This window comes from Elaeis guineensis, chromosome 7 (assembly GCF_000442705.2).
Source record: "Elaeis guineensis isolate ETL-2024a chromosome 7, EG11, whole genome shotgun sequence".
NCBI classification, from domain to species: Eukaryota; Viridiplantae; Streptophyta; class Magnoliopsida; order Arecales; family Arecaceae; genus Elaeis; species Elaeis guineensis.
The window spans coordinates 100,291,235-100,314,410 of record NC_025999.2 but is presented as its reverse complement, the minus strand read 5'-3'; the positions used below and the strand labels follow the sequence as shown (position 1 = coordinate 100,314,410).

Here is a 23,176-nt window from a genome sequence, read left to right as displayed (position 1 = left end):
TTTTAAACACTACGTTGTCATCGACGATCGCACCAAATTTTTATTTATAATTTATTTTCTTCGATCAATATTTTTATCTATATTAATTATTGATTGAATTAGTCTAAAAATAATATGGTGGATTTCCTTCAACTAATAATTTTTCACCCACTGCGGTTTCCGTACTCTGGAGGGCAGATGCAGCCCTACAAGTTTACCGTTAAATTGAGGTGCTATGGTTGGCCCGCGCCCGCGTTTTCCAAAATCCAGGCCGTCGATGCAGCGTTCTCACGGGGAAAAAACTATGGCTAGATGAAGAGGTCAAGAAGGCGACACGGAGCCGGCCGTTAAATCCGACGTTCGTGATCGGATCTAATATCTAACGTACTCCGCCAGTAAATAATAACACAAAAGATCTTAAGTAGAGACCAACGTTGGGGCCCCAGCGCAGCGAACGGGTACGATTTGGGATGTTGGAAAAAATGGGTTCGATGAGTATTATGTATTTCCACTGGATCCCACACGGCATCCATCCCCCGATCCCGATCCCCGTCTCCCTCTGTTTTTCTCTGCCGCTCAACTCGCCACACACCCCACCCCTCGCCCCGCCAACACGCTCTCTATCAGAAAAAAAAAAAACCCTCTCCCGGAAGACTCTCTCTTCCTCCCTTCTCTCTCTCCTCACGTTCTAAATTCCTAGCGTCCTTCTCCCCGCGATGCTGTCGCTCAACAGAAGCAGCTTTGTGGTAATAAATAACGCACCTAAATTGATAAGTAATTACTACATCAAAATCTATCTAAATCAAAATTTCAGCGTATCCATGTAATTAACTCCTACTTCCATCCAAAAAAAGAAAACTCCTGCAAAATTAGCGTAGGATTCATGATTGTATAAATATATGAGTCTCTGGTGGGGTGGGTTTGTGTTGAGTTTTCTTTCTGGTTTCTCTTCGTTCGTTCTTTCCTCTCTTTGGGGAGCAGAAGTGCCGAGAGAACGACACCAGGTTATTTGGTTCGCAGTTGAGAGGAGCGGCGACGAGGCTAGTGGTGGTGCGGTGTGGTAGCGGGAGGAGAGGAGAAGGGAAGGGGAGACGAGTGGTGATGGAGAGCACGCACGAGGAGGTGGAGGCGCTGATGGACCCCAAGAACACCGTCGGCGGCGGGGTCGAGGACACCTACGGCGAAGATCGAGCCACCGAGGACCAGCTCGTCACGCCCTGGACCGTCTCCGTCGCCAGGTCTTGATTCCATTATTCTCTTTTTTTTTTTTTTTTCTTCTTGATTATCTGTCTCTACTGATTTCGCGCATTTATGGTTATTTTCTTGAATTTAATTTGCTGGATTTGTTTTTGGTTTTTGATCATTTCTTAGCTCATCCTTTCCTTTTCTTTCTATTGCCTTTTTTTCGTTTTAAAAAAATTCTTTTTTGCTCCCAATTTATGTGGCTGTACTGTCTTTTTAATTTCTTTTAATGATATAATATACGTGGACGTATGGTGATCCAGAATGGGTTTGATGGGTAGGCGTTTCCAGCTCGTTCTTTTTTAAAATATCGTTGATCTGCCCCCTCCTGTTTCATTTGTTGTGTCTGTTTTATTTTATCTATTAAAGTGGAATTGACGGTCGATCTGCATTCTTTTCTATTTTTAATTTTAATCTAACTTCCCATTTTTTTCGTGTTGCCTTTTTTTTTTTTTTGGTGGGTTCTCATTCATAACGTTCAATACTGTTGGCTGTTATGGAAAACGTGAAAGCAATTTTAATTTTCTTTAATTTCCCGTCTACTTCCTTTTCTTTTTTTGTTTTCGAAAAAAAAAAAAACTCCTTGACTTTCTCGCTCGTTCAACTCCTTCCCTTCTGTTATGTTTTTTATTTTATCTCTTTACAGTTTGACAAATTCTTTTATAATTGTTCTGTAAATTATTGTAGGATTACTACCCAAAAATTGATTCTTGGTTGAAATTTCTTCCAGCAAGGAGTTGATTTATAGGGGATCCCCCCCTTCATTACCATATGCCTCAACAAGGATCACTGCACAATTTTGATAGAATTTTCAAAATCAGTAGTGGATTCTGTTCTTATACTTCGCATTTTCTTCCTGTCCGATTGATTCGATTTTTTTCCCCTTGTTTCTTAGTGGTTATTCGTTGCTGAGGGATCCACGCCATAACAAAGAGCTTGCTTTCACGGAAAAGGAGAGAGATGCCCACTATCTTCGAGGCCTCTTGCCCCCAGCGGTTGCGTGTCAAGATCTTCAGGTTTGTTTCATCCTCTTCTTGATGTTTGTTCTACATCATTTTTGTGCTGAGTTGTGTTTATTTATCTACGTTGCCTGTCTCTCTTCCCCAGGAAAAGAAGCTGATGCACATTCTTCGTCAGTACAAGGTACCTCTGCAACGTTACATGGCAATGATGGATCTTCAGGTAATTGGTTCTGCTACCTTCTTTCAATGCCCTTTCCTTCAATGTGAGGATTTATTTTATTTGATCTGTTTAATGAGCAATAATTATAGAGGTAGCAATTACCATGTTACTGTTTGCGTCTTGATTTATTTGTTCTTCAGGAGAGCAATGAAAGGCTTTTCTACAAGCTTCTGATCGACAATGTTGAGGAGTTGCTTCCTGTTGTCTACACGCCGACAGTTGGTGAGGCTTGCCAGAAGTATGGGTGCATTTTCAGGCATCCGCAGGGTCTATTTATCAGCTTGAAAGAAAGGTATGTTCGGTAATTTGTAGCATAGTACACAGAAAAAAAAAAAAAAATCTTTTGTTGTTTGGACTGAGGAATTATAGGGTCTTGCAGGGGAAAAATTCTGGAGGTGCTGAGGAACTGGCCTGAGAGAAGCATTCAAGTAATTGTGGTCACTGATGGCGAGCGCATTTTGGGGCTTGGAGATCTTGGCTGTCAGGTGAAATGTTTACCGTGCCTTGTGATTTTGATGCTTTTGTTTGTTGATTCTTTACTGATTTAATAGATAATTATCCGTCGAAATTTTTGTAGGGCATGGGAATCCCTGTAGGCAAGCTTTCTTTATATACTGCACTTGGAGGACTACGTCCGTCTGCTGTAAACATTTCATCACACATGCCATTTTCCATACACAAATTCCACTGTCTTATTTTAACTGCTGTTATCTCTTAGAAGATGATATAAGTTGCGGATTGTGGTTTATATGCTGCCACTTTCTTTTGTTAAGAAGAGTTGGATGTGCAATGATTTCCATTCAATTTACAGTGCTTACCAATCACAATTGATGTGGGGACGAACAATGAGCAGTTGCTGAATGATGAATTCTACATTGGTCTAAGGCAAAGGCGAGCTACTGGACAGGTAATTCCCTCCCCCTCCCCCCGCCCCCGCACCCGGCCCCCGGCAAGAATATGCTTGCTGACATAAAAAGGAATATCTCCCGTTTATAATGCTGAACTGTGGGATGTATGTGCTGACTAGGAATATGCCGACCTTCTACATGAATTCATGTGTGCTGTTAAGCAGAACTATGGGGAGAAAGTCCTCATTCAGGTAAATTATAGAGCAGAGGTGATAGTGAATCCCTGCTGCTGTTAGATATGAGCGAGGCCTACTTGTTATATTCTACACTTAATTTTGGAATTTATTATTTTTTTTTTCTTTTGGCAGTTTGAAGACTTTGCGAATCATAATGCATTTGACTTGCTTGCTAAGTACACCAAGACCCATCTTGTCTTTAATGATGACATCCAGGTAACGAGATAGGGGCTTTACAGCATATTAGATGGTTTGTTATTGTCCTTTGTGGAATCCATTATTTATTAGCATCAGGTTGCAGCAGATTGGTATTTATCTGAAAAAACACTTTATGATCACCGCAGGGAACAGCTTCGGTAGTCCTTGCTGGAATTGTTGCAGCACTGAAGTTGGTTGGTGGAACCTTAGCAGAGCATACTTATTTGTTCCTTGGTGCTGGGGAGGTGAATTACCCATTCTTTGTTTTAGTGGCCTGTATATCTCCTTTTGTTTCACTACTAGTACTGAATACTGACTTTTAGTGGATAATAAATAAAGTTTGCACAATTTTGATTGGATTTCTTCTAAGGGCAGGCACCATATTTGGTTAAAACCAAATATGTGCGATTTTGAGTATAATGTTAGCAAGAGCTTTTACAGTGGCATAAAGAAGCTTGAACGATGACTCTTTGAACCTGTATGGATGCTAGTGTTTAACCTTAAACACTTGATTCAGGCTAACTTTTGTATTATTTCTGTATATAGTTGATAAAAGGAAAGTATGAGGAAAACAGGTGACAAATCATCATGCTTGACATGATGTGGTGAACAGGAACTGCTCATAAAGTCTCAGTGCCTCTAGGTAGTTTAAAAACCCCCTTAAATCTAGTGATATCTTCTTTATGAATATTAAGTACATGTACAATAATACTTTGTAGAGAAATTAAAATATCCTCCAGAGTTTGAAAGGTTCAATGGAGATCTCAGAGGAAGATAGGTTTTTTATTTTTTGTCTTAGAAAAAGGCCAATTAGTTGATACTCTGCCTTGCAGCTGCATTGTCTTCTTTTTTGTCTGTCTCCCAACAATTTTTTTAAACTATATATGACCGCAGATGCAATGCTAGACATTATGTCAGTAATTTCCATTACTCCATTTCCTTATTCCTAGATGCTCATAAATCAATAACATGTGGAAGAATTAATACTTTAACTGATAAATCTAACAAGTAAATGCTGATAAGTTAAAGCTGACATGTTATTCTTGATAATTCTTAGGCACCAGTGTGTAGTTAGCACTTGTTTATTGCATGCATTTTAGGGCAACAATTTAGCGAAAATGGTATTGCTGACTGACCTCTCTCCTCTTTTCTCACTCTCATGTAAATGTGTTTGCTTGCATGCACATACAATCTGTTAGTCCAACTCTGTGCTTATGCCTGGCAATCAAGTTTTAGCTGCTTATGGCTTGCCATATTGACCTGATCAGTGATCCTAATAATTTCTTACCTAGAATACTTGGTTTGTTCCAGAATGCTAAAAAACCATGCTATCCTTTTTTCCTTCATGAATTTAATCCTATTATGATAAAAAAAATCAGCCAGTACCATAGCTAGATAAAACGTATTGTCTGAGTGTCGTGCATCTACATCATCATTCAATGTCAACTCCTCTGCCACTATCTGATACATGTATATCTACTTTAGATTGGAACTAAGGAAAGATGAAATGATTGTCTAGATATGCCTTTGGCTTATTTATTATTTTATAACTCGTTTTGATGATCTAGTGCTCTTACATGCGCCAATGATGCTTAATGGTGATGATATGTTTTAAGATATGCTGGTACATTCTGATTGATTTTGATTACGATTTGTTCTTTCATTTTCTTTCTTTATCCTATACTTTTATTGATAGCTTAAAATTATTCCTATAACTAATAAATGCCTACAACTGTTAAAGTTTTGACTTGTTATATGCTGCTTTACTGCATGAATTATGGTGCATGTGGTGAAAGATTGTACCTCTTTTTTGTAGGTTATGTATCCATGCTTGATAAGTTAGGAAAAGACCATTTTCAAGGCGTAGTATAAAATGAGTATAGGTGTGTGCATGCACATGGAAACCTATACTTGCATAGTCAAAAAGATAGACTGCATTGTTTAGCTTTCAAGCATGAGTGATACAGAAATTCAAATTTTGGTTATAATGTATCATATCCCAATATCTGATATATAAAGATGAGAACAAATTACTTTGAATGCTATATATAGACCAATCATGGCAGTCAAGACCAACAAAATCTTAAATGGCTGTTATCGAGTAATAGTCTATTTTATGGATTTTCAGTTGACATCAGGAAGATTCTGCTTGTTTTTCCTCCATTAGTGATCTTCTTTTCAAAAGGATGTTAATTCTATTTTTTGCAGGCTGGTACTGGTATTGCGGAGCTAATCGCTCTTGAGATGTCAAGACAGGTACTCGACTTAAATATGACAGACTGCCAATTGATCTTTATGGATTGTTTCAATTTTTCTTGTTTGATTCACTTAGATTACTCTTCTTCTATTGTAAAATGATTATATCTTCTATCACTATTTCAGACCAATGCTCCAATTGAAGAGTGCCGTAAGAAGATCTGGCTTGTGGATTCTAAGGTGAAGAACCAAACAAAGATGACTGTGTCTCTTAAAGTTCTCTGGCCTGTTTGTTGCTTTTTCTATTGATTTCATTCTACAATAAATGACCCTATAATTCTATTTTATGTTTTGCAGGGATTGATAGTTAGCTCCCGGAAGGAGTCTCTTCAACACTTCAAGAAACCTTGGGCACATGAGCATGAACCTGTTAACAACCTCTTAAGTGCTGTTCAGGTGTGGAGTCTTCCAAACATGAGCTACCACTCTTCTTTTTGCTGTTTTGTAAAATTGTTTATATTTAAAATTTTCAAAAAAAAAAAATGTCAACTTCGTTCCAACCTATTTGGATCCCTAGTTCTGCTGCTGTATGCACATTAAAGTTCTTCGTTCAACCTTATCTTTAATAGTCATAATGTTACAATTTCCAATAATGGTGAACAAGCCATAATTGTGTGAATTTCCATAATGATTACGTAATTTTACAAGTGAGCAACTTTTTAGTGTCTTCCTCTACTTTATCCAAATAAATATGTGATAACTCCCAGGTTCTAACCTATGTATGCTATGTGGTTGCCATTAACATCAAATCTTTTACCCATAGAGAAATTTATTTGTTTGCATCAATATTTCCAAAATCCTAATGAACATCTTTTATTTTTATGATATCAGTGTTCTTGTTGCAATGTAATGTTTTACAACGAAATGAGTTCCTTGATTTGTTTTTTGGTTCTTTTAGGCCATCAAGCCAACCATCCTGATAGGAACATCTGGAGTGGGGAGAACTTTCACAAAAGATGTAGTTGAAGCTATGGCTTCCTTTAATCAGGTGTGTTGCACTAGTTGTAATGCATAATGAACTTTCACATTCATTTTATCCTAATCATTAGATTCAAAGGATGAGACTGATCATATCTCCATATGAAATGTAGAAACCCATTATTCTTGCTCTGTCAAATCCTACATCACAATCTGAATGCACTGCGGAGGAAGCATACACTTGGAGTAAGGTAAAAGTCATATTCTTTGTTCACTTTATCCATCAAGTTGCCACTGTGTCCAGCATTTGAGTATAACATCAATCAGAAAAGAAAGGGCCTTCCTTCTCAAAAGTTTTCCTACATTGGCAGGGTCGTGCAATTTTTGCTAGCGGAAGTCCATTTGATCCTGTTGAGTATGAGGGAAAAATTTTTGTGCCCGGCCAGGTTTGAACTCAGTCTTTTCTTTTGAGGTGACTTGTAGGTCCTGAATTGACACAGAAGTGAACTTTTGAACTGATATATATGTTTTACATCTTCCAGGCAAACAATGCATACATATTCCCAGGATTTGGCCTTGGTTTGGTGATCTCTGGAGCCATTCGTGTGCATGATGACATGCTTCTTGCAGCCTGTAAGTAACAAAGAAATTGTAGCTCCTGTACACCCCCCTGAGTCTTCATAGCTGTCTATTAGCTTAGCTTGAAAGTATTGAACAAGTAGCAATCTGAATCGAGGCTGATTTCATCAATGGGCCTGGTTATGCTATCCGCTAGTTAAGAACAGTATTAGGAGACCAAAGGCCTTTTTGGATGCTGGAAAATCTGACCGGTCTGATAAGATCTCCTGTGTGGGCCATGAAGTAAGCTGAAGGAGAGTTGTAGTTAAACAAAGGAGGAGAGAAGCGGGAGGGTTGGACCATCTGGATATCAAAGGTTCTCCCAACCCCTTGGACGACTCCTCTCTCACCTCTTTTCGCACTAAAATTTTCATTCTGGATCTCTCATCTCTGGATAATTGATTTCCAACATCAAACTACTCCTGAGATTTAACAGTATGTCTCAATGCCTCCATTTCTTTTAACCGGGATCTCTTAGAGGGTACCAAAAGATAGATGAGTTGGGCTCACTACTACATATTTTAGTCCCCCACCATATGCAAATTAATTTTCTTAGTGTCAGGAAATTGCAAATCTGGTAGATCTCAGGAAATATTCAAACACCATGGCGGATGTAGGACTAGAATTCAGCAACTTGTACCAAATTAATGTAAGAAATCAGTTTAATTTCCTGTCCTGTGACTTCTGATTTGTTTTGGAGCAGCGGAAGCATTAGCCCAACAGGTAACACAGGAACATTTTGATAGAGGATTGATCTATCCTCCCTTCACAAATATAAGAAAGATATCTGCCAAAATTTCCGCTAATGTAGCTTCCAAGGCCTATGAACTTGGTGAGTTCTTGACTCTAGCTGGTGTTTCAAGAAAGTCATGCTAGCTTATTTTTCTAATATATAATATCTCTTATTTGTAGGTTTGGCCAGTCGTCTCCCTCGTCCAGAAAATCTGATGAAATATGCTGAAAGCTGCATGTACACTCCTCTCTATCGCAGTTACCGATGAGGCAGAGGTTAGCATTCGCCAATTTTGTAATAGTCATACTTAGGTATAAAAATATTTAATTCTACAACTGGATGTCATTGTAGCATTTGCTGTTTCCAATGTTTTAGCCTCATACATAACCAAGCTAATAATTTTTTGTAGTAGTGCTGGTTTTGGATGCATAGAAAGTGCTTCTTGCCATCACATCTATGGCGTTTATTCTTAGTTTCCATAAAGCCAACATCTCATTACATTTTTAAAAATTTAATTATTATTATTATTATTATTATTATTATTATTATTATTATTATTATTATTATTATTATTATTTTTTTTTTTTTTTAAGGAAACAACATCTCATTACTTTGACTATAAGAAATATTATATGTCGACAATTACTACAGAAGATATAGCAGCTCTATGGATTTTAACGGACATGATATTAGATTCACAGGAACTCGCTTGATGTAATATACTTTCCAAGTAGTAAGATGCAGAGACTCGAATAAAGATCATGAATATAATAGAACTTTTGTCAGGGCTTCACCTAGGGAATCCCAAGCATAGCTTTCATACATGTGGTAAATAAGCGTTGGATTAGCTTGATCTAAATGGGGATTGCCGGTTCTTCCCATTTCTCTCCTTTCATCTCCCCTGGCATGCTATTACATGCGTCCGGGAATTTAGGACGGACATGCGTTCGGAAGTGGCGAGGCTGAGACAACAAAAATTTAAGTTGGAGTAAGTTTTTATAACTAAGATCAAAATTGAGGCAGTCTATGGTCCTTATTTTACTTAATTCCACTGGACTTTATCTAAAATTGGGTTTTTTTTTCTTCTTTCGTGGTAGAACTCAAGACAAAATCTGGATTAAGCCCTAACTGTTCGGGTGCACATTGGCCACAATATTCCCCCCATACCTACAATTATTTCTAGCTAATTAGTGAGTACAAGTTTCCTCCTCCATCTCTAGTTATTAATGTTTAACCATCAAGGACAGGTTCCTGCTCGCCTCCTTAATTATTCATAGCTAATTAGTGATGACAAGATCCTAGTCGTATCCTTAATTATTAATAACTTACTAGAGAAGACAAATTCTTTATACTGGTAAAAGTGCTTAAGGTAATGCCTGATCAAAGCAAGATAAACGATATAAAAGAGAGATGATCAAAAATATTTGTCTCAATATGCCCATAATGTCAACAGCTTCTAAAAGTAATCACTTGCACGTATTTCAATTGTTTCTCATATCCCTCTGCTTTGAAGTCTCCGACACAATGTCTGCTGGAGTAGAGCCACAATCACACTAGGATTTATATCACCATTGCTCACTGTTTCACCTCTCAAGGTGTTCATGGGGTCAGGTCGGGTCCAACATGAGTCATGTTAGATGCGGGTTGGGTCACATAATTATCAATCTAAATCGAGTCCATTAGTTAAACATGTCAAAAATCTCTCATTAAAAAAAAAAAATGTCAAAAATCGAAATACAAAGCCGGCCCTTCATCAAACAAGTAATCCAATCCATCTGAACCTTCTAATAAAGGAATAGAATCGAGCTATATAGGTTTTGAATGACTTAAAAAGAGTTAAATAGATTAAATGGATCTTAAATTTGTTGGGCAATGATTTGGCCCAACTATTAAATGGATCAAAAAGTGAGTCAACATTTCCTTAATTTGATCCCCCCACCGTGCTCTCCCTCTCTCTCTCTCACACACGTACGCACGCACACATACACACCCACATGCGCAAAGTCATGCCGAAGCATGGGCCTTATTGTTGCATGTTTGGTAATTAAATAGGTAGGGCTTGGGCTTAGGCTTTTTAAAGATACCTGCAAGTCAAAATCTTGCGTGAATAATAACGAGCAATTTTTTTTAAAAAAGAAACAAAAAAACTCAACCCATTGTATTAAAAAAAAAAAAAAAAATCAACCCAATTGTCTATTGGGTCAGCCGAAGTCAAGTTATGGCTGTACCGGACTTGGACCCAAGCAAGCTCATTTGCAAACGGTCTCCATCGACAAGGTAGCTAGGCCACGACCCACGAGTGCCTCCACGCGGATGGTCGAAGAAAGGTTGGTTTACTTGGAACCTTGGTTTGGAACGTTTGGTTTGCAGTTTGGACCTCCCTTTCCACAAGTCAACGCATGAAATAATTTCCTTTTGCTGCCGGCCAGTCCAAACTCACAGCCAACCAACCTTGCACGCCACACATCTTTCCTCACCAATTAAATTCTTACCTCCCGTTCAGTTGAACACACCGAGATATTTCCTCTCACGTGCATGATGCCAATTATCGTGCTCATCACATGATATAAATCTATGCAGTGCTCCTCTTTTCTTTTAGTCGTTTCCCCCCACCGAGCCCATAGGAGCTCACGTCCTCTCGCTTCAAATCATAGTGATCATTCCAGCGTCGAGTTGCAATTGGTGGCGTTATCAGGTGAGTCGTATTGGCTGCAACTGTTATTAACGATACCGTGCATGTTTGTGTGAACTCTATATGTTCTTGAAATGCCATTTGCAAGCTTGGATTCGTTAGCTTTATTTTCTGCTTGATTGATGATGCGCAAACAGTTCTATCAGTGGTCATGTTGTTCGTAAATCATGTTTGAATTAGGCGACGAGGATATACATGCATATATATATATATATGTGTGTATAGATGTTACCTTCTCATATGCATTCAGAGATCCTATGTATGCTTTTCGACGCCATGGTTGTGAATGTAAAGGAGGTATTTGCATGATGCAATCAGCTATGTAAGAATGGTATGCTCGGAGTCTCCAAACCTTCTTCTCAACAATACTTTATAGTCCACATTAATTCAAGTGTATTGTTGAATGTTCTGAGTATGCCAAACCTTGCGTAGTAGATGGGTTGGGAAGAGACTTCTGAGCCAGGTATTTTGTCGTCAAGAACATATAGTTATATATTCTATTGCAAAATATAAAACATACGATAGTACAGTTTTTTCCCGATGATAATAAGAGAGGGAAATCGATCCAATCAATAACAGGCCAACAACCAAAACACCGTCCTTGCCAATGTTCACAAATGTCCCTATAAGAAAAATCTTAACATGGTCTGAAATTAAGTTAACATTAAAGTTTATATAATAACGAGCACAATGTAAGCAAGTTTTGTTCGCTCTCTCTTTTTTTTTTCCCTTTAGATAATGTAACATAAGATATTAGTTTCATTGCAAGCCGCATAGCATTTGTTCATCCTAACATAGGAAATTTCTAACTTGACGTGAAGTATTTCATGAGATAATATGAAGGGGATCGAGCAAATTAGATTAATTAGCATGTGAATGACATTAAAAAATAATAATAATAATAATACAAGATGTGGTCCGTTTTGTTTGCCCTAACTCCAATGCAAGCATAGTTTGTATATTTTATCCGAAGGAAGATAACTGGACTCTCAAAGCTATAATTTTTATCTAACCTAACCATAAATGCATATTAAGCAATGCCGTTGATTGTGCATCGTGGATGGATGGCTCGCATCCACAACCAATGAAAAATGGTATCTTTTTTTTTTTTTTGGTGTAAAATGTATCCATGTCCGCTAGCATTGGCAAGGCGCTTCCATGTTGAAATTTTCTTGTAAAAAACAAAAAAAGGTTGTTCATGATTTTTAACTCCAATGACCATGCGCGCGCGTACACCAATCAGTCAATTACGTAGCCGAGCACTGCACCACCGTTTTGTCCAAGCAACAACCAACCTTTTTCGTTCAGTTGTCAGACCTCGGCTGTCAAATAATGTGGGGCCGAAGTCATGTGATGAAGCACAAAAATAAACCGCCCTGTCCGTAGGTTTTTTTATATCCGATGGCAAGTGGTCAGTAAAAATATAAATTATAGAATAAAATGATTATTTGGAACTTCAAATGGTTTTTAGTGATTAATTAGTCTCCATGTCAACTAGCAAAAGAAGGTGCCTTTGAGCAAGGATCGAGGAACCTAGAAATGTCTTGCATGGTTTGCATGTATAGCACTGTTTGATGATCAGCAAGCTACTTTTGGCTAGTAAGTCCGTTATATATAGCTACGGTACCCTGCATCACTTGTGATCTAAAGGACAGACAAATCAGCAAATTCTGTCAGTTTAGCTGGACAGCTGACTAACCGAGCCACATCTCCATCTCAACATCACTTTGTCCACCGAAAAACTAAAAAATAAAAGAAAAGCCAACGGCACTTTTGATTTTTGAAATAGCCCAATCTCATCAGCAAGTTACTTTGTTGCACTCTTGGTCAAAATCAACTACCTTTCAAACCTGCCGGTCGCCACCTGACCAAGTATATAGATATGTGATTTCCAGCTAAAATTGATAGGTGGATAAATGATTTAGGACAATACAGTCAATTGCCGTGCAATGGAGTGGCGCCTCTTGATGTCTGTCTTTATGCTTAATCATGTAATCATGTGCTAAGTGTACCATATTAGAGACGGGCTAAATCCTAGATATAGATACCAAAGATCTACCTAAAGAGCATAGTTATATGAGTCTCCGCATAGGGGCTAAAGATCTAAATCTAATCATCAATATTATAAGTAGCTTAAGGCATTCCAAATGGATCTGTGTTGGAATATTTTCTGTACTATATAAATTATAGACCAAATTTATTTTGATATTATTTATAATAACTTAAGATTCCATTAAAAAGCCAGCCAATGAGATATCATTTAAATTTTAGCCTTATCCCGTACTAAAGATGATTTCCTCATATATGTTGATACGAGACAAAATATATATATGTGCATGGATCTCCATAAGTAGCCCATCCATTGTGATGACATTTCAATGGCCGTTTGTCGAGCACCATTGGCTAGCTTGGGCCGCATAGATCTTTCCTCCTTACGAGCATACGATCATGTATCATTTTATTATGAGATCAATCAAATGGCCAGAACTACCTCTTGCCATATGATTCTCGCTACCACATTCTTGAACAATCATCGATCCGGTTTGGTTAGGTCTACTATTTTTTTGTCTACAACAAAAATAATTTTTGACATAAATTATTTATGATATTTTTTATTGTATATTACTAATTTTTTTACTATATTTTGATAAAAATGTTACATCTTTCAATAAATATTTTTTATAGTGTATTTATTATAAATACTGCTATAATTTTTAATCTTATAACTTGAAGCATCAAAAATCAAAACTGCTATTATGATATTTAACTAATATATCGATAAATAATATCATAATTTATAAAATTTAAAAAAATTATTGTTAAATTTTAAATTATTAATTTTTACAAAGAGTTGGTTTGTCATACCAATCTCATAAAATTATGCATATGTATTCTTAGTATTACTTATTTATTGATATGAACAATATTAATAAGTTAAATAAATTATTTTTATATGCTAATAATATAAATTATAGTTTGGTGGTTTAAAAGTTTGTTATTCAAATAAGAGATTATTAGTTGAAATCTTCTCTTTGTTCTAATTATAGGATATATAGTTTATTTATTGATAATTTTTATCAATATAAAAAATATCGACATTAAAATTTTAAAGGTACTTATATATAATAAATTAAAATTTTAAAAATGAACATAAAAAATACTACAAAAATTCGATTTTAAGATATATAGTTATCTATTAATAATTTTTATCGATATATAAAAAATATTAATATTAAAGTTTTAAAGATACTTATGGAATTAAAATTTCATCGATACATAATAAAATATCAATAAAAATATTTATGACATTTTTTGTGGCCTACGGCTATGCTTAAAAATATCATTTGCTATTTTAAGATAAAAAATATTTTATAGAGATTATTTTCTTTGAGGTTTTAAGTAACGGTGCGTCTATTCACGGTTCAGAGTTGCTCCTCATCACATCAATGATTTCTACCACGCCCCACGGTCCAATCAGACCAAACCAATCAATCTCGAACTCCGTCTGATCTACCAGTAATTGGGGTGCGAATACTGTAGAATAAGATTATCCCCGAAACAAAGAGTAATTGGCGCTTGCCACATTCTTCAGATTTGGATAAGATCTACCTTCCCAAATGTAACAAGTCATCAACCTCCTTTCTTCCCTTCGATTTTCCTCCAGTTGACAGCGTTCTTTCTTTTATGTAATTTATTCATCCCAATTAACGCTTATTTGACTTAGACACCGGAAAATGAGAGAGATCTTTTCCATAATGTACCATAATTTGATTAAGCATGTCCAAATTCATGCCTTTTTTTTTTTCTTTTTTTTGGAACCCTCCAGTTTATCTCAACATAACATACTGGCTTGCCATGAACGAAGGACAAATGAACGACAATTTGTCTCACCTACCAGTCTCCATGTCATTAAACCAGTCCACACTAGGAGGAAAGGACCAATGAATGAGTTGGCCATCACATTCATTCCACCCAAACCTGGCTTTATTGATCCTTTCTAAATACCATCCTGGATTATGCCAATGGATTTTGGTCCACAGGTTTGCATGAAGCGATTCATGACACTTCAAGGGAATTTTAAGTGGCAAAATGGCCCTTATGCTGTGATTACTAGGATCTGCCTTGTGTTATATACATGTATGATGATTTCTCTTCTTTTACACTTAGACTAGTGTATAGCACATGCAATGCACATGACTGAAAAACATGAATGGTCAACCACAGTGAAAAATACAAATACAAATTTTTTCTTTTCTTATCACTGGAATGTGATTTCTCTTGCAACTAGGTGGTTGGATTATTTTATGAGTGATTCTTCATATGTAAATCCTGCAAATAATATTGATAGTACTATGCTAATTCTAGTATATTATAGTACTATGCTAATTCTAGTATATTATTTTCTCCCCTTACAGAATTTCTATGCATATAAGGTGTTACTAGATAAATCAACAGATGGTTGACTCGGTTTTTCCCCTTTTTTTTTTTTTTTTTTTTTTTTTTTGGCAAATAAGCAAGTTATTCTTAATTAGATCATGTTTACATCTAACACAAAAAAATTTCCGTCTAGCTTAGAAATCCAAATTCATCTATTTTCTACTAAATTCTTTATTCACAAACCCACTCCAACAGTATGACACCCAAAATTACTTGAAGATGCTAGAATACCTCATCGAGATTCCTCCCAGTAGTCTTCTAAATTGAAATGGGTTTCAATTGTTGGACTCTTCCTTTCTCCCTTTTTTCTTTAGAGAAACATGATGAGGATTCCACCACCAAGGCTTGAACTTTGGACCTCTCCCAAAAGGAGAGGGATGCCAACTATCTAAGTTTAAGCCTAGTTAATACGTGAGCTATTTAGAGTTGGCATGTATTTCTTTTGAGTACATTTACTTGGACATCTCAATGTGATAATCGGCTAATCAATTAGGGGAAAATATATGTTTCTATGGAGGGTGAGTTGGAAGGAAGCTTTTATGTTGCTTTAGCTAAAATTTTCAAAAAAAAAAAAAAAAAAAACAAGGTGATGTGCCTAGTTAGTCTAAGTATCATCAATAAGATATCAAATCTTCTAAAAATGGTATAGTTTATTGTTTTACTTCTCTATGCAACAAATTATTTCATAAGTTTTGTTACTAAAGATGGCTAATTTATCCCATCGGGCATTTGAGTCGACTTGACCCAACGAACAAGTTTTAACTAACTTATAGTGGTTCCATGGTGAATAGGGTAATAGTAAAATCTACCTCAGACACAACTTGGATATTTATAACTCCTCATAAATCTCATCTTCAAGGAAAAAAAATGATTTGTATATAAAAAAAAAAAAAATTATGATTTTACCTGATCTAATCCATCTAGCCTATTGTGTCTAACTCTATCTGTCCATCCACTCCGGAGCTATCTATCCCGCTATGCCTTAAGACAAATATGGGATGAGTGTGCATAATGGCTTACTCAATCCATACCCAGTGCCATCCCTATTTGTCATAACTAATTTCATTATTTTAGGTGAATGATATTGAAAACTATACAGAAAATATGCCTAGCTTATGAGCCAATATAAGTAGTATTCTTATAGTAATTTTTTTTAAAAAAAAAAACATAAAAACTAATTTCTTACACTAAGAAAAACAAAGTAGAGGACTATGTAACTTAAAAAGATAATAATAGAGTCTCAGAAATCTTCATATTTTGCATGCTATAAAGGATATAACTCATGATTCTCTCGATTGTTGAATTGAAAAGAGATTGATTTAGAATATATCAATCTTAAAGTTACTATCTCCATAATGGATGTCAACAGGTCATTAATTCTTGACACTGTCATAAATGCTAGTCTAGTGACTTTTGCAAGTGATAAATACAAGGGCACATTATACAATTTAAACATACAAGGGCACATCATGGTTATTCATTCAAGTATCTTATAGCTCTTGCCACTTGTGAACCAAGACCATACTGAATTTATACTTCATAAAATCTTGGATGCCATTTTCTGTGAATTCTTATTCTAATGGTAAGGTAATTAATATTCAAATATGATCATGCAGTATGCAGTTTACTTTAACACAAGTAATTAATGCCTTGTAGATCCAAAATCTAATGGTTATGTTTATCAAAAATAAAAAGTCTAATGGTTATCGCATGCAAAAACCAAAAGAAGTAATAATTATAGTTACTTGTCGATACAAAGGTATTAGTTTAATTAATAGGTACGATAAGAACCTTGATCTAGGTAATTGGCAGTTACTTCATATCCTACAGCTTACATAGTGATCATTACCTCACATATATTTCTTTAGCAACTGAGCATTGCATGGTATTAAAGCAGCTTAGAGACTTTGCCACAAAACATCATAATGCTTTATAAGTTTTACAAAGTCACAATCAGTATATAACAACATAATACTTCACCCAAAGAGACTAGTCAGAAGATATTATTTGGATTCTTTGATTCTATATAAGTACCCAAGATCTTTCAGTGAATAACTAATGTGGGACTAAATATATCTGCACGGGTTATCATATACTCCCCCCATTAAGCCATGATGTCTTCATCAAGCAAAAGATTCAAATTCATATATTTATTCATAAATAATAGAGATGGTAATTTGATCTGATCCATCGAATATTCGATCCAATCTGATCCAAATGAGGCAGATTTTATCCGATCTAATTAAAATTCAAACCAATATCGATTTTAGAAAAAAAAATCTGAAGCGAGTACTGATCGGATATGGATAATATGTCCCGTTTCAAATCCGACTCAATATATACACACAAACACACTCAAATATCCAACACAAAACCCTGGCCATCTAAGCTTCTCATATTTAGCCACTCTGCCTCCTCTGAGCTTTCATATTCGACCACTCCAAGCCTCCCACCCAATTAGGACTCCTGAAGATGAAAAAAATAGAGAAAAATTGAGGAAAAAAACTCCACCTAACTTCCCGATTCGACAACTCCAAGCCTCCCATCTGATTGGAACTTCTGAGGAGGAAAAAAAACATAGAAAAATCTGGGAGAAAACAAAAGAAACATCAAAGAAAACAAAGGAAAAATGTAAAAGATTGAGAGATAAGATCTTTTTCCACATAGATTGTCATTTTTTTTTCACTTCTTTTTTCTTTTCATTTCTTTCTCTTTTTTCGGAGATCTTGAGAAAGGAGAGCACCTATGAGAGATTGGAGAGATCGAATGAGTTTCTTGAGTCTTGGTGAGATTTTTTTCTCTATTCAGCCACTCCAAGCCTCCCACCCAATTGAGACTCTAGAGGATGAAAAACAGAGGAAAAACTAAGAGAAAATGAAGGAAAAATTAAGGAAAACAAAGAAAAATTGGAAAAATTGAGAGATAAGTCTTTTCCACAGACTGTCATTTTTTTTTGCTTCTTTTTCTTTTTTTTTCATTATCTTTTTCAGAGATCTGTGAGAAAGGAGAGCACTTGAAAGAGATTAGAGGGGTCTCTGAGGTTCCGACTGGGATTTTTTTCTCCAAGTGTAAGGGATTCTATCCGAGTTGTGGTGGTGTGAGTTGGTTCCTTGAGGTTTTGAGAGCTTAATCTTGGTAGAAGCATGATATTTTGTAGAATTGGAGATTTTTGATCAAAAAGATCCTTCTTTGGCTACAAAATTGCTTTATTCCATTGCACAATTTTTTTTTTACTGTATAGAGATTTCAGGTATATATGACTCGATTCGATCCGAGACGGATACGAGACAGATATAGATATGAGTTTTTTGCTAGCGAGGTGGGTACAAGAATCAGTCAATCTGACTCATATCCGATCCATTGCCATTCCTAATAAATAATATGATCGGCTCATGGTTAGCCCAATAAATGCGTGCTATAGTATTTCCTAATCTAGAAAAGTCATGAACCAGATTTGCTCTGATATCATTTATAACAATTCAGAACCTCATCCAAAAAACAACCTATAAGATATTATTTGAATTTTTAATTTTATATAAATATTTAATTTTTTTAATAAATAAACTAAATATACGTCTGTATGGATCATCATATAGTACATGAATTCAAGATGAGTAGAGCTTAGTGTCCTACCAATTTATCCTTCATCATATCTATTTTTTGTTCGATCGCAAGACGTTTCTGCATCAAATCTATCACACAAGTATTAATTCTAAAATCCTTCTAACAGTCTTATCTATTCCTGTTCGTTTTTTGTCCTCTATCTACAGTCATATATCTGATCATGAATTTTCTCCTTTTAGATCGTATATAATCTTCATTATATGCCCCAGATTCACCTTGTCAGATCATCTGCTCCTATATCATAACAACCATTTAGAATAAGTTGTACGATATAGTTGGCGGATGAATAAACATGCTGGTCCTCTTTCAAACATTACCCAAACCATCAGATGAATCAGAGTCCTCGAAGATCAAGTTATATATATAACAGCTCCGACAAGGAATCAAAATGCTTTGGTGTATAGAATTTAAATGATTGTTGCTTCCGTGAAGGACTATGTTTCTAATAGCTACAGGAACATTAAACCATGCAGCCGAGTTTGCTCTTATAGGATTACTTGCAAATTATATATTTCAAACTAGGTTTCTTCAGCACAAATAACTGTTATCTCATTTCTATGGTCCGATTCTGGTCACCATATGATATGAGACTATTGAAGTTCCGCTATAAAAATTCAGTTCAATTTAGACTCATTACTGCAAGAAAGTATCTGTGCTTTCATATAGCAATATTGATTCATGGAGGGGTGCAAAACCTTGGTATTCTCTTTTTTCGGCAACTTTGTTTAGTGGGTAAACTGAAAAGGGAACAAGCAACTACTTCACAACATACAAGTTCATAACATGACAAAGTTTTCCTGTTTTTCTCTACATCATCATTAATATATATATTAAAAAGGCAACAAATGAGCATGCAACAAGGAGAAGCAAGCTAGGTAGCTGTTGGCCTGCTGCGAATGAATGGTAATGGAAAATATCAAGCAGAACTCTTTGGCCATTGAATGATAGCGACGAAAAATATTGAAATAAAGATTCTATCAAACCATTGCAAAGGCCACCGAACAAATGTATTCATACAGACAGAACTCTTCTTCCTTACTGCAAATAATCATACATGACGTTTACAAAATACATGTCATCCATGATATATATAATTTCACACAAAAACTTAATGTTTAAATATTTCGCATAACAGAAAGGCAGGCACTCAGAACTACTTGCCTGCATGGTCCACAAATTTCCCATGAGTCTCCTTATCCTGAATAACTGGGGACGTGAGGGTAGATTCCCTAATGTTCCCACGCCAAACCCTGGTGCTGAAGACATGCGAGGATCGTGTGATTGAATCTGCCCGTTGTTGAAGTTGTCGTCGTCGTTGTAATTAACATTCTGCTGCGGGTTCTGCAGGAAAATGTCATCATTGATGAGAGAGTCGAGGAACGAGGAGAGGACATCATCTTCTCCAGTGTCACCTTCCCCTTGGCTTCCCTGCAAATCCATGGCGGGAAAGCCCTCCATGTTCTGCCATCCATCATCTTGTTCCAGACTCACGCTGCCAGAGAAAACATCACGACCGCGATGAGTGCCACGCCTCCGTGACCACCACTCATTTGTTGGTGAACAGAAGGTATGGTGGAGCCAGGGTTTGCATTAGGGTTAGGGTTAGGGTTGCGGTATGGTATTCTTGTTGGCGGCTGGAATATCTTGGGACCCTCCGGGAGGGGTGGATCTGGATTCGGGAGGATGAGGAGGTCAATGGCTTGTGGGTGCGGGGATCGATGCCTTGGCTGATGAGCTTCTTGCTTAGGTGGGTGTTCCAGTAGTTCTTGATTTCGTTGTCGGTTCGCCCTGGGATCCTCCCAGCTATCAAAGACCACCTGCTCTCATTCCGATCGAGAAACCAACACCAAAATTTTAGACAGAAAACATCATGAAGTACGGAGATCTATTCTTAGAAAGCTGTAATTGTATAGAACCCTAGCTAGAAAAAACTGCACCTAGATTTAGCTGAAAAAAAAATATATATATAAAGGCCGAGGAAAGGTCCCTCGGACCCTAAGAAAGATATGAGGGGTTAGGAGAGGGTTTGGACCGGTTGCCGAGGAGGCGGTGGAGGCGGAGGATGAGGTCCTCCTCGTCGGGGGCGATGGGGCCGCGCTTGATGGAGGGGCGGAGGTAGTTCATCCACCGGAGACGGCAGCTCTTCCCGCAGCGGAGGAGCCCCGCGCGGTGCGGCAGCGTCCGCCACCGCCCCTCCCCTTCTTCCTGACGAACTTCGCCAGCACCTCGTCCTCCTCCCGCGTCCACGGCCCCCTTTTCACCCCCATCTTGCTGGCCGTCGGCGCTCCTTTTTGCCGCTGCTTCGTCACCGACCTCGACCCCGTCGCCGGCGACGACAAAGACGACGACGGTCCGGACCTGACGTCGACGACGGATTCCTCATCTCTTTCTCTCTCTGCGATCACTCTCCCTCCTCTCTCTCCCCTATTCTTGTTCTTTTGTCGTCGTCTTTTCCTTCTCTCTTTCAGCTTCCTTTGTGGCAAAGTTACGGCGGATCCGTTTAGAATTTCCAAACCGACCACAGTGGGACCCGCAGACAGTTACGAAGGCAGCTACATTCGAACGCTTCGTCTGCATAAACAAATTCTACGCGGGATCAGAAGATCGCCGTCCAAGTTCTAGGCAACTTGATCTCATCCGGCCACGTGAGTTACTGTGTTTAGGATAAGATCATGGGGTGGTGGGAGATTAATGTGGACGGCAGATTGGGGCCCGCGTAAGCATTTTCTGCGGTCCCTTGGATGAAAATTATCTGACAAATGGTTTAAGCATGGGTTATCTGTGACTGGGTGCACGTTGAAACACCAAAAAATGAATATTTAAATTACTGAATTCGTAATCTACGTGGACGTGCTGTTTTGTTTTCCTATGAGCAAAAAATCACAGCTATCACGAAGGGCTTACACCATATGCATTTTAAGCAACGGCACCCCAAAAAAAAAAAAAAAATCATGAAAATCACTTTTTAAACAATAAATTACATATAAAAAATGTTACAAAAATACTGATATAAGTGTAGGGAAGGAAAAATAAATTAGTTCTAAGTTAGTTTTTATCTAAATTATGAAATATATGTTGTAGGTATTTATATTGTTATATTTTGAATATTTCTTATAAATTGAAGTATCGTTAGGGTTTGTCATTGTATAAGCCTTCTTTTTTTTTTTTTTTTTTTCTTTTTCTTTTTGTTGGAACACAAATACCTATTTTCTTAAAAAATTATCTCAGAAAGAATTTTGTTTTGGAAGTAATTAAATTTCTATACATATTGTTTTTTGTAATCATTTTTACCAAAATTTTGAGAGATTATTTTATCTCGAAGCAAGTAAAATACAAATTGGGAGGTAATTTATAAGTAAAAAAAATGGGAAGAAAAAAAAAAGTTTTCTCTCTCTCCCTCACCCCACGACAATCACCAACTGCCGTAGCGGTACCGGGTCCATGGGCCACGGCCTTTTCTTCTCGCGAAGCCGTTGGCCCGCGCCTTGAGGCTCATCCCTTTTCGCGGGAAGAAACGAGCGCGCGAGCGGCGGCGGCAGTGGAAGAGCAATGCGGAGGAGCCTTGGCGTCTCTTTGCTACCCATCAATTTAATCTCTTCTCCTCTTGTTACGAATGAGGTCCGGCAGCGACATTTATTTCCATTAGAAACGATATCCCGGGAGCGGCTTTACAGTGGTCTTCGGAGGATGGCGGTAAAGAGACTTCAGAACGTGTTCTCGGTGAGGAAGCCTTGCACCTTCAAAGTCCTCTTGGGAGACTTCGCTCAGCAGCTGGCAACTTATCTCTTCTCCTCTCCTCTTTTTCCTTTTCTTTCGCTAATTTTTGGATGGTTTTGTCGAGATGTGGAAGGGAAAGGAAGACCGAGGTTTGGGGAATGCCTTTTATTTTTTTCTTCATTCCTTGAAACAGGGCTACGCTGGTCTGTAGTCAGTGAAGAAATGAATGAAAAAAGAAGAAGTAGGGAAAATAATGACGTGTTCTATAAATTTTGATTTGATACTGTTAAAATAAATTAAATATCTCATAGTGTACTTATTTAACTACTATATCCTATCGTAAGATATATAATTCATATAAAGGATGCTTTTACCATTGTTTAAATGTAAGTTATATACAGCTAGTGCTTAATCTTCATAACCAATCTTGGTCTATTTTTGCCTCGTTTATTAGGAAATCAATCAATAAAATTCTCATAATCAAGGGACCATATTT

At 37.1% G+C, this 23,176-nt stretch overlaps 2 protein-coding genes and 1 long non-coding RNA gene across 4 annotated transcripts; 2 read left to right on the top strand and 1 right to left on the bottom strand.

The window, feature by feature from the left end:
• Nucleotides 1–520: 520 nt before the first annotated feature.
• Nucleotides 521–8,661, top strand: LOC105048056 (NADP-dependent malic enzyme). 2 transcript variants are annotated; one of them, XM_010927244.4, is made up of 20 exons: nucleotides 521–725; nucleotides 1,000–1,217; nucleotides 2,117–2,237; nucleotides 2,329–2,403; nucleotides 2,544–2,695; nucleotides 2,783–2,888; nucleotides 2,981–3,046; nucleotides 3,215–3,310; nucleotides 3,431–3,502; nucleotides 3,620–3,703; nucleotides 3,832–3,930; nucleotides 5,894–5,941; nucleotides 6,068–6,121; nucleotides 6,239–6,337; nucleotides 6,840–6,929; nucleotides 7,033–7,110; nucleotides 7,231–7,305; nucleotides 7,402–7,492; nucleotides 8,181–8,309; nucleotides 8,390–8,661. In XM_010927244.4, exons 1-20 carry the CDS (start codon nucleotides 696–698, stop codon nucleotides 8,476–8,478), a joined length of 1,872 nt encoding a protein of 623 aa, XP_010925546.1. In that variant the 5' UTR covers nucleotides 521–695; the 3' UTR covers nucleotides 8,479–8,661. The 2 variants fall into 2 exon arrangements, with proteins under 2 accessions (XP_010925546.1, XP_010925545.1); XM_010927243.4 differs by having other exon boundaries at nucleotides 961–1,217.
• Nucleotides 8,662–8,817: 156 nt separating this feature from the next.
• On the top strand, nucleotides 8,818–22,950 carry LOC140859087 (uncharacterized). The gene is made up of 2 exons (XR_012142534.1): nucleotides 8,818–10,905; nucleotides 20,311–22,950. It is a non-coding gene; the product is annotated as an uncharacterized lncRNA (long non-coding RNA).
• On the bottom strand, nucleotides 19,970–21,540 carry LOC105048057 (transcription repressor MYB5). The gene is given in 7 exon segments (XM_010927245.3): nucleotides 19,970–20,193; nucleotides 20,196–20,492; nucleotides 20,495–20,641; nucleotides 20,644–20,780; nucleotides 20,996–21,167; nucleotides 21,170–21,476; nucleotides 21,478–21,540. Coding segments are annotated over 7 exon segments (1,200 nt in total). The 3' UTR covers nucleotides 19,970–20,116.
• Nucleotides 22,951–23,176: the final 226 nt, after the last annotated feature.

Bases quoted from the DNA above. Each gene is read 5' to 3' on its own strand.
- LOC105048056 (XM_010927243.4), top strand. From the start codon at position 696: ATGCTGTCGCTCAACAGAAGCAGCTTTGTG. The intron at 2,238-2,328 runs GTTTGTTTCATC...TCTCTTCCCCAG, and splicing joins TTGCGTGTCAAGATCTTCAG to GAAAAGAAGCTGATGCACAT. The intron at 3,311-3,430 runs GTAATTCCCTCC...TGTGCTGACTAG, and splicing joins AAAGGCGAGCTACTGGACAG to GAATATGCCGACCTTCTACA.